At 34.8% G+C, this 10845-nt stretch overlaps 1 protein-coding gene and 2 non-coding genes across 3 annotated transcripts; 2 read left to right on the forward strand and 1 right to left on the reverse strand.

Moving 5' to 3' along the window:
- The first annotated feature begins 218 nt into the window (after positions 1 to 218).
- On the forward strand, positions 219 to 431 carry LOC127962801 (small nucleolar RNA U3). The gene has a single exon (XR_008154666.1). It is a non-coding gene; the product is annotated as a small nucleolar RNA U3 (small nucleolar RNA).
- Positions 432 to 2847: 2416 nt separating this feature from the next.
- Positions 2848 to 3060, forward strand: LOC127962800 (small nucleolar RNA U3). The gene has a single exon (XR_008154665.1). It is a non-coding gene; the product is annotated as a small nucleolar RNA U3 (small nucleolar RNA).
- Positions 3061 to 4430: 1370 nt separating this feature from the next.
- Positions 4431 to 10625, reverse strand: trmt10b (tRNA methyltransferase 10B). The gene is made up of 8 exons (XM_052562187.1): positions 10323 to 10625; positions 10144 to 10249; positions 8700 to 8827; positions 8445 to 8597; positions 8265 to 8343; positions 5281 to 5348; positions 4933 to 5056; positions 4431 to 4838 (listed from the first exon to the last, which is right to left on the reverse strand). The coding sequence occupies exons 1-8, from the start codon at positions 10440 to 10442 to the stop codon at positions 4705 to 4707; spliced, it is 912 nt and encodes a 303-aa protein (XP_052418147.1). The 5' UTR covers positions 10443 to 10625; the 3' UTR covers positions 4431 to 4704.
- Between the last annotated feature and the right edge of the window lie 220 nt (positions 10626 to 10845).

Consider the following 10845-nt stretch of genomic DNA (forward strand, 5'->3'; position numbering starts at 1 on the left):
GGGACTTAATAGTTCCACTTACATCATTTTGCATTGAATATTTGCTGTCCTAAAGTATGGGCCATGCTCTTTTATGTTGATATGGCCTCATAAATCGATGAGTTGGCGCGTTGTTTTAATCATCAGTTCGAAGTCGCCGCGGTGACGTCATCGCGCACCACCGTCTGCGAGCCTCATGTGGTCTTTGAACTCGTCCCCACCGCGCGCTTTGTAAAGTTAAGACTATACTTTCAGGGATCATTTCTATAGTTCTTGACTAGGAAATGTGTTTCGAAAGTGTTGCGTCTCTCAAACCACAATGATGAGTGAAAGTGTATTCCTCTGAGCGTGAATCGGATAATAGTTGGTGATTTAATCACGGATTATTATTATTGATGAACGTTCAATGATTCGGTCTGAATCTTTGAGGGGGAGTACATGATCCGAGTAGTTTTTAAAATATGTTAAAGATTAGAAGAAGTATGAATATCACTAGAATCACAGTGATTAATTTCAAAGTTTGAACATATAATATTTAATGTACTGTCACTCAAAGTTACAAGTTGATGCAATGAAACTCTTAATGTTTAAGTAATCGCTGCTTCATCAGACACCACTCAATTCACGTTTAACTTTGGGGATTTTATTAAATAGTTCAATTTACATAATTTTGCATTGAATATGTGCGGTCCTAAAGTATGGGCCATGCTCTTTTATGCAGGGCTGGACTGGGACAAAAAATCAGCCCTGGACTTCATCCAGACTGGCCCACCATGCATGTAAACATGCGCGCACACACACACACACACACACACACACGCACACTACATGTCTATACATACATTAATCTGGATGTAAAATTACTGATTAGAATGTATTACTATCAAAACCAAGAAAAAACTATTAAAATAATAAACAAAGAAAATGTAAATTATTTTATCAGGCTTTATTTTAAATATCTAAAGGTCTTATTTTATGTGCTTCTTATTATTCTAATAGAAATATTAATGCTTAGGGTACACATTTTCTGCTGTAACTATATTTCATGTGCTGCAACATAACACTTTTTTTTTATATTAATTCACACAAATTACCTCTGACCTGTTGGCTGCTTATAGTAGGCTAGTATTAAGACCACTGAACTATAGTAAGCATTATTTATAAAGACCACTGATCTACAATAAAATAAAAGAGTAATTAAGACAAAGAACGTTGTGTAGTGATTTATTTTAAATTTTTCATAACATAATCAAAGGCCTTTAAAAAGCTGCAGCATAAATGATGCCCACTGCGCCGGGTGTGTGTTCACAGTGTGTGTGTGTGTTCACTGCTCTGTGTGTGTGTGCACTTCGGATGGGTTAAATGCAGAGCACGGATTCTGAGTGTGGGTCACCATACTTGGCTGTATGTGTCACGTCACTTTATTCAAATGCAGAGCTCAATGCTAGGGTTCAGAACTTTTCTTGCCCTGCCAAAAAATAAATACATAAACAGAGATAAAAATAAAATTGCTATTGTTTTCTTTGTAAATAATCTGCAATCTCATTTCACAATTGTAATTTCAATACCACAATAAACATTAACTATTAAGTTCAAACATTAATGAAGACAAGTGAACAGTCAGTAATAAAAATGTTTAAAAAATTATCATAAATAGCACCGTTTTCAGGTACAGATATTGCATAATCAAATGTAAAATACTTCAGGTGAAAATATAATAAGTATGTACTGTAGTGCACATATTTAGCAAAATACTCCTTTCTTATGGCTATTTTTCAATCTCAACTAACCTGCTATGGTCTTTAAAGGGCTTTCTTGAGGTAAATGTAACATTCTGTGAAATAATTGTTCTCCTGCTGTTTTGACTGATAATTGATCGATATTATTTCTGAGGCATATATAAATTTCTGTAAGGTGTACTGTATCTTTAAACAGAAAGTAACAGATGATCGGTTTACTTGAACTGAGGCGCTAAAGCGATCTGTCACGACACATTCTCTGACGCCAAAACAGTATTGTCTGAATTTTGTAATAAAATAGACAGAACTTGAGAGCTGAGAATTTTAAATGCAATTTATATAGATCAGTGAGTGGTGGCATATTACAGCTAGAATATCCTAACTTTTTGAAACAAAACAATGCAGTAGCCTCCGTGTATCATTACATTTCTGTCTCACCTCAGCAGTCAAGTCCCGCCCTGAGGACGTCTTCACTAAGTCTTTTGCCTTCCAGCAAATAATTTATTTATCTTGACACATTTGGTGGCATCTGCCTCAAGTGCTTGTCGTTTTCTCTCTCTCAACCTTCGGCCCCTCATTTACGCCTAGATATTTTATTATTTAACATATTGAATTTCGTCGCAGTTGTAATGGGCCGCTTTTCAAGGCTAGAACTTGATTCTGATTGGCCAATGAGCAGTGAACACGTCACGTCTCGCAGCTCGCATCAGCATCATGCGCACGCGTCGTTTTATCTGTTCTTTATACTGCTTTTTGTAATGTTTTAAATAAATTATTGTGACTAACGTAAAAAAAAAAAAAGCATCTTGCGGCTTCATGAAAGAGACACGTAAGGCCGGAATTGGACTGTACAAAAATATACTTACGAATATATTTGCGATAAATAATGATTTAAAAACAAAATACATAACGCACCGGCCCAACCAGACCGCGGCCCACCGGGAATCTCCCGGTAGTCCCGATGGCCAGTACATGCCTGCTTTTATGTTGAAATGGCCTCATAAATCGATGACTTGGCGCGTTGTTTTAATCATCAGTTCGAAGTCGCCGCGGTGACGTCATCGCGCACCACCGTCTGCGAGCCTCATGTGGTCTTTGAACTGGTCCCCACCGCGCGCTTTGTAAAGTTAAGACTATACTTTCAGGGATCATTTCTATAGTTCTTGACTAGGAAATGTGTTTCGAAAGTGTTGCGTCTCTCAAACCACGATGATGAGTGAAAGTGTACTCCTCTGAGCGTGAATCGGATAATAGTTGGTGATTTAATCACGGATTATTATTATTGATGAACGTTCATCGATTCGGTTTGAGTCTTTGAGGGAGAGTGCATGATCCGAGTGGTTTTTTAAATATGTTAAATATTAGAGTATGACTATCACTAGTAACACATTAATTGATTTCGAAGTAAGTGCATTGATAGTAAAAATGCTGGAATGAATAATATTAAATCACCTTTATTTTTGAATGTTTTAAGTATATTGTGATTAAATGAAATAGGAGTGTGCTGCATATTAACATTAAAGAAAATTTGATTCAGGAGCTTTTTTGTTAAAAGTTAGCGATGTGAATTTGGCATGATACATTATATTTCCCTGAAAGCACTAAAATCTGCCTCCATCTGTAGGTTATAATTATGTAAGTGCACCAATATCTCAACATAAACTTGATATACGTTTCATAAACAATTGCAAATGCTCTCTTGATAACAAATCTTATCAAATGCTACCTACATTAATTAAATGCCATTAAAGACGAATGTTTCTGTGTTTAGGTTCGTTCATATGTAAGACTTGTTTCTGTGTTATTAGGCAAGGATTGAAAACCTAGATTGATCGGAAGAGATGAAATATAATTCTCTCTTTTTAAATTATACACGTTAAATAATAACATGGATTTAGTTAATTGAAAATGAACTTGAATTATAAAACTGTCACAAGATCAGTTAAATCCACAAGACAGTCATTCATGGGTTCACCAGATCCATTATCCACTAGGAGTTTTAGAGAAATCTGTTTTTTATTCAAAAATTTAGATAAACAGCAAATTTATGTTTAAATAACAAACCAAAAAACGGTAAACAAAAATAATTCTAAATGCAAACAGTCCGGTGGAAACTTAGCGCGTTACATTTTAAATCACAGTATATTTTACAAATCGGCATTTTGAAGGATTATAAGATGATTCAAGGTGTTTACATAAATAGTTCATTATAGAGAATTTGTTTAAACATCTTATTGATGGATTTGTTTCTTACATAGATTTTCGCTTCGCAGGTCAACTGATGGACTGGAGTGGTGTGGATTATTGTGATGTTTTTATCAGCTGTTTGGACTCTCATTCTGATGGCACCCATTCATTGCAGAGCACCCATTGCTGAGCAAGTGATGCAATGATACATTTCTCCAAATCTGATGAAGATACAAACTCATCTACATCTGGGATGACTTGAGAGAGAGTACACGGTCAGCAAAAACTAATCTTTATAAACACGGTCAGCAAAAACGAATCTTTATAAACTTGCCTTCCTTCTTCATTGGGCTTTGTTGAAGGCAATACATCATGCAATTACAAACATCAACCAACAGGTCGAGCTGATGCTCAACTAAATGATTTTGTTTGTCAAGATTGGTTATAACAAAGACAAAGACCCAATGTAATGTTCCTAATGCGTTAGATTAAACATTGTAAAACATTAACGCACACAGACATTACTTTACTTGTAATGTGATCCTTGCATATATCAGTTTAAACCAGTGGCGCTTTATTGCTGACAAAATATCAGTCAGCTCAGTATTTAGACTGTGCCAAAACCCAACTGAATTAGAGAATTTCAAAATAAAAGAAATGTGACATAAAAGATGCAGTCAAGTATTTTCAATATTTTTCATTCAGTCAAACATGAAGTTGTGTAATATATAGAGGAGTTCATAAAACTATCATAGGCTCAAAGTCTTATAAACTCTATAAAAGGAAAGTCTGTGTGTGTCTACAACTCTTCCGGGGTGTTTCTGTCTGTAGATGCCGCTGATGCCACCATGTAACCTTTTCCTGGAGGTATTCCAGCCGCAAAAGCTTTAGTCCAGTCTCTAGTGTCCCGAAATGTCAGAAGGATTTCAAACACTGAAACACATCAGACACATGCCAATTACACACAGAGTTTCACAACAAGATTATGAAGGCAGTGTGTGAACGCAGAGTCAGAGAATGTGATCACCTTGATTAATGGCTAGGATTTTGGAGTGGAAATTTTTTGGGTTTGGTCTCTTCACCATGTACTCATCAATCGGCAGCCGCGCCGTGGGAACGCCGAGCTCTTTCGCCCTCGTGTAGCTTATTTTCTTAAAGAATACAGCATGAGATCATGTTTAGTTAAGCGGTTTCTATATTCTCAAATCTCCCAAGAATACAGCATGAGATCATGTTTAGTTAAGCGGTTTCTATATTCTCAAATCTCCCAAGAATACAGCATGAGATCATGTTTAGTTAAGCGGTTTCTATATTCTCAATTCTCCCAGTAATGTACCTTTAATAAATAACGATATGACCACAGTAAGAGTTTCACCTTTTGTATGGTTTCATCCACTAAACCTCCAAGGATGTAGACTTTATCTTCCTCCACATACTCTAAAGCTAACAGGGAAACATTACATATTTACATAGAGCTAAAATGAAAGAAATAGGTTACTTATTGTAGCATTCACATTAATTTTATCTTATCTTTACGACTCAAATAGTTTTACGTATGACTCATTCATGATCAGAAAACAATAGTCAATGTGGAAAAATGACACAGATATCGTTTAAGGCAGTGTTATAGTTAACTAAAATGCTTTTCGGTAACTGAATCAAAGCTGAAGTTAAAATATAAACAGATGAAAAACGAACACGTATAAAAAGAAGAAAAACGTTATAATATACAAGCGATTAAAATGCTAAGAAATACTATAATAATATATAAATTATATTAAAGTGGTTTCATATTACATATTTTGAAAACAGAGTTCGTACAGAAACTGCAAAATGAAATTCCAGGACTTTCAAAAGCACTACTTTTTTGGTTTTCAAGGACGAAAATCAGAAATCTCACTAAACATAAAAACCTTTATGTTTAGTCACTCCCTCGCACAAATAAAGGGCAGCAATAAATCAACTTTAACATTTGCAAGGATGTTATGGCAAAATTATTGCTTTCCTTATACAAACGTTTTTTTATTTATTTATTTATGAACATGATTGACCTGAAGAATGAAAGCTGTATCATAAATCACCACTTATCAAAACTAGGTCGTGTGTGACAATACACGTAACTCATGAGATATACAGATAACTTGTTTCACTGGAATGAGACAATACTTTAATACTATTTTTAAGATTTATTTTTTTAAATGACAGTATGTTTTTTTAAATATTGTAACTAATCTAGGGTTGTAACTAATGATTATTTTGACAATTGAGTAATCTAAAATACTTTTTTAGTAACACAAATAGACTTAAGTGAAAAACAGGCTTTAGTATGACTTTTTATAAATAAACTAACGATGAAGCAATAATAATTGGTTCGAATAAAGTGTCAAAACCAAGTAATTACATAGTTTTTTTTAATAATCCTTATAAAATAGGCCTACATAATGTAATATGTCTACACAAAATATAAACATAACATATTATTATAATTTATGTATTATAACAAACACCTGCAGAGGGCACAAACGGCCTGGCCATGCTTCACTTTACAGCGTGATTCAAGGACTTTAAAGGGGGGGTGAAATGCTATTTCATGCATACTGAGTTTTTTACACTGTTAAAGAGTTGGATTCCCATGCTAAACATGGACAAAGTTTCAAAAATTAAGTTGTACGTTTGAAGGAGTATTTTTGTTCCAAAAAAACCTCTTCCGGTTTGTCACAAGTTTCGGAAAGTTTTTTTCGAGTATGGCTCTGTGTGACGTTAGATGGAGCGGAATTTCCTCATATGGGTCCTAAGGCACTTCTGCCGGAAGAGCGCGCGCTCCCGTATAGCAGAGCACTGAGAGGCTGAGCACAGCCAGATCAGAGCGAGAGCGTCGCGAAAAGTCACAAAAGGAGTGTGTTTTTGGTTGCCAGGGCAAGACAACCCTGCACAGATTACCAAAAGAGAAACAGCATTAAGGGACCAGTGGATGGAGTTTATAGTTACAGAGCATCAACGGAGTTGTGCAAGTGTTTTTGTTTGTTCCCTGCATTTCGGATTGCACATCCTTTATTTCTTGAGGATAATGCAGTCCCAACGAAAAAGGGTCACGATTGTGTGTTGGAACCGCATGCGGTGAGTAAAACTGCTTCAAATATCTCTGTGTTGTTAACTTAGCTATCGCAGTGTAAGCACATCAAGTAAACAACATGCCATGTTGTCATCAAACTGCACTTTTCACATGTACAGCTTAAAAAAAAAAACGACATAAAGTGGAACTTAGTCATTTTCCAAAACCGCTAAGCAAATATATACAGTTTCAGTACATACCACATAGCATACCGCCTTTGCTGATGCTGCTCTTGTTAAATTTCAGCCTCTGGATCTGTGTCACAGCTTCCACATGCTCTCAACTCAAAAGCCTACTGGCGCTTGTGATTCTTTAGCTCCGCGCCTCTAGGCGCTCGTGTTTTTCCGGGAAAAATCGGTACAGACTATCTTTCTCTTATAAATATAATAAAAATAAAGACTTTTTGGAGTTATGAAGGATGCAGTACTACTCTATTGGTACTCAAGATTAACAGGATATTGAGTGAAAATGAGCATTTCACCCCCCCCTTTAATATTAGCCCACCTGCAAACTCATACTTTTGAAATCACGATGTACAACAAATCTCATACTTAAGAAATATGTTGATGTATTCTTCTGTGTTGGCAAAGTTGGTTTATACATAATTTACATTACAAGTTTAAGCAACACAAAAAGAGTTTGTGGAACAAGCGGCTGAGATAGAGACGTGTGAATTAAAAAAAAAAACACGTAAGATTTTATATGCGTTGCCAAAAGAAACCCAAACTAACAGCACTTACAATAAAAGAACGTAAAAAATAATGCAAGCACAATCAAAAGTTTTACCACAAACACAACTTTACTTACTAATATCGAGAGACCGCTTTTTACCTAAAAGAGTAATATTGCGAGATCTCGTGCGCTGCTAAAAGCCAGGTGAAACGGCTCTGTATTAATATCAGTCTGCATCGTTTATTTTGTGTAAAAATACTATTTTATCGAGGAAAAGCAATAACACTTATTTCATATATACTGTCCTTTAAAAATACAAGTATTTTTCAAGTAGTACTTTCTCAAAAATATGGACTTAAATTTCAAAAAGTCAAATTCAAACACTTTAAGCACCTTGTACGAACCCTGTGATAAAAAATCCACATTTTCAACATGCATGCCAATGAATCATACACAATAAAACCATGACCGTGCACTTAAAAAACAGTCAGTATATTAAATTTTATATTAAATGTTGATGTTTTGTTGACCTTGTACTTATTCTTAATGCAATATAGAATGTGCACGACATGAACCTTCACTTGCGTCTGGTGTTAAATATATCACATCTTCAGAGGGAAACAGATGAAACCAGCTCTCCTCAGTCACATCAATCTGTGGGATTCAGAGACACCATAATAAAACTTGTTTGCTGTATATCATTTCTGTGATTCTGCTTTGACTATTGAAGGTTTTAAAACTAAGAGAAGACTAACCAAATAATTCATGAAGCCATCGTTCATCCGAACACACTCTTTATACAGCAGACTGCCCTCGTTTAACTCCGTCAGAAATATGCGGAAAGGCTTCAAGGCTTTCTTATTGCATCCGTAGAGGCGCCTGATCTGACATGCAAGGCGGCTGATTTCCTGTGAGAAACAAATGAACACATAAAATTCTCACTCTACTTATCAAGCCAGCAGGTCAGGTATCAACCTGCCAGACTGCAGTGTTTGTTTAGTAAACCTCACTTTGGCAGAGAGACAGTCAGTCATGCTGAGATCAACACACAGGCCAGGTCCTGCTTCTCTGGCCTCCCTCAGTCTCTCTTTGGTAATCGCTTTAATGACACGTTTACTGAGCTGCAACTCATTCATATCTGCAAGATAAACATCTTATCCGTTAAGAAGCAGTCATTAATCCAGAATGTAATCGAATAAACACTACTGTTCAGACGTTTGGGCTTAGTAAGAAGTTTCTGAGAGTCTCTTCTGCTCACCAAGGGTGTATTTACTTCATAAAAAAAAAAACAACAAACAACAACAGTTAAATATTATTACAACTGAGCATTGCGTAAGCACTAGCAGCGCAAAAGGTCATGGGTTCAATTCCCAGGGAACATACATATGGGTAAAAAAATAAAAACATTTATAACCTGAATGCACTGTAAGTCACTTTGTATAAAAGCGTCTGATAAATGCATAACTGTAAATAAAAATAATATTACAAGTTGAAAATGAAATTTTTTTAAATGTATGCTGAAATGAAATGTAATTCTGTGATCAAATACATATATATATATATATATATATATATATATATATATATATATATATAATTATTATTTATTTTCTAAGGATGCTTTAATGAATAGCAAGTTCAAAAGAAAATCTTTTTTTTGAAATGGAAAACTTTGATGACATAAACAGGACTAACCTGCCACTTTTGATCAATTTGAATGCATCCTTGATAAATAATTTTAAATAAAATTAATTTGTTTTGTGTTATCAAACGATTAACGCAATTAAACGCATCCAAAATTTAACGTTTTTGTTTACATAATATATGCGTGTATACTATGTATAATTATTTTGCATGTAAATTTATTTAAGATAGGGTATGTTTATATATTATATATTAAATATACAATATAAAATATAGGAATATAAACATATGAATGTAAATACATGCAAATATTTTCTAAATATATACTGTATGTGTCTGTATTTTTATAAACATGAACACATGATAGGTAAAAATTGATAGCCTGAATGCACTGGGAGTCGCTTTGGATAAAAGCGTCTGCTAAATGCATAAATGTAATTTAATTTTTATTTTAATATATACACACAATATACATGACAGCACTATTTTTTTAATACTCCAATCTACATCTAGCAGTATGTAAAATGAGTGTTTATGCATTAAAACATATAGCTGCTTTTCTCAATTTAACAGGAAGTTTAAAAGAACCATATTTATAATGTTGTTTGTAGAATAACAAATGCCTTTAAGTCTTTAAACAAATGTATATGCATGTATTTAAATGGAATAACAATGAATTCCATAATATTTTAAATGTAATTAGAATATTTTAAGTTGTAAAGTCAATATATGCATGTATGAATGGGACATGAAAATGTACTTCACACAGTAAGATTGTCAGGTAACATGATGTATTAAAACCCATATCACCTTTATTTTGTTTGTTGAGCTTCTTTCTTAGTTTCTCCTCTCTTCTTTTGCTTCTCTTCGCCTCCAGTCTCCTCTCCCAGTTCCGCTGCTTGCGCAGGACATTCTTCTGCAGAAGCAGAAAAACGAGTGACACACTAGTAATTAATCTATCTCGGTATAATGACTGTTTGTCATCTTACAGAGCACGTGGTCTCCTCTCGGTCACACAAGGGCTCGAGCTCCACATCGATGCGCAGGAGCGACAATAAATCCGCGTTCACTTTGGACACGGCTTCTGCACAACTGCTCTCTTCTTCCATTCGGTTTAGTGTCTAAAGTGGGACCTATATATATATACCATCTCCGTCAAACTGAAAGAGGAAGCAGCAAGGAATAACCGACATCTAAGTGTCAAAAACCTTTCCTAAAGCTTGTAAACCACACAAGCGTCTCGAGTGTTTAGGTGATCCTCTACAGCTGGCGCATTGTGATGACGCAACAACCACGCTGTCGCACTTACTATTGTAACCTTTGCGCAGAAAGATCAACGGTGTTCAATTTGGATTAGTAATAGAAGACACTTTAAACTTTTATACTTGTAATAACAGAATTAGAATAATTCCAGTCCTAAATAGATGAAAAAAGGGCGTATTTTTAAACTACTATTAAAATTTTTTTTTGCATAATATGTGTGTGTACTATTTATATGTGTTATTTATATAG

The sequence above is a fragment of the Carassius gibelio genome, chromosome B7, assembly GCF_023724105.1.
Source record: "Carassius gibelio isolate Cgi1373 ecotype wild population from Czech Republic chromosome B7, carGib1.2-hapl.c, whole genome shotgun sequence".
Taxonomy (NCBI): Eukaryota; Metazoa; Chordata; class Actinopteri; order Cypriniformes; family Cyprinidae; genus Carassius; species Carassius gibelio.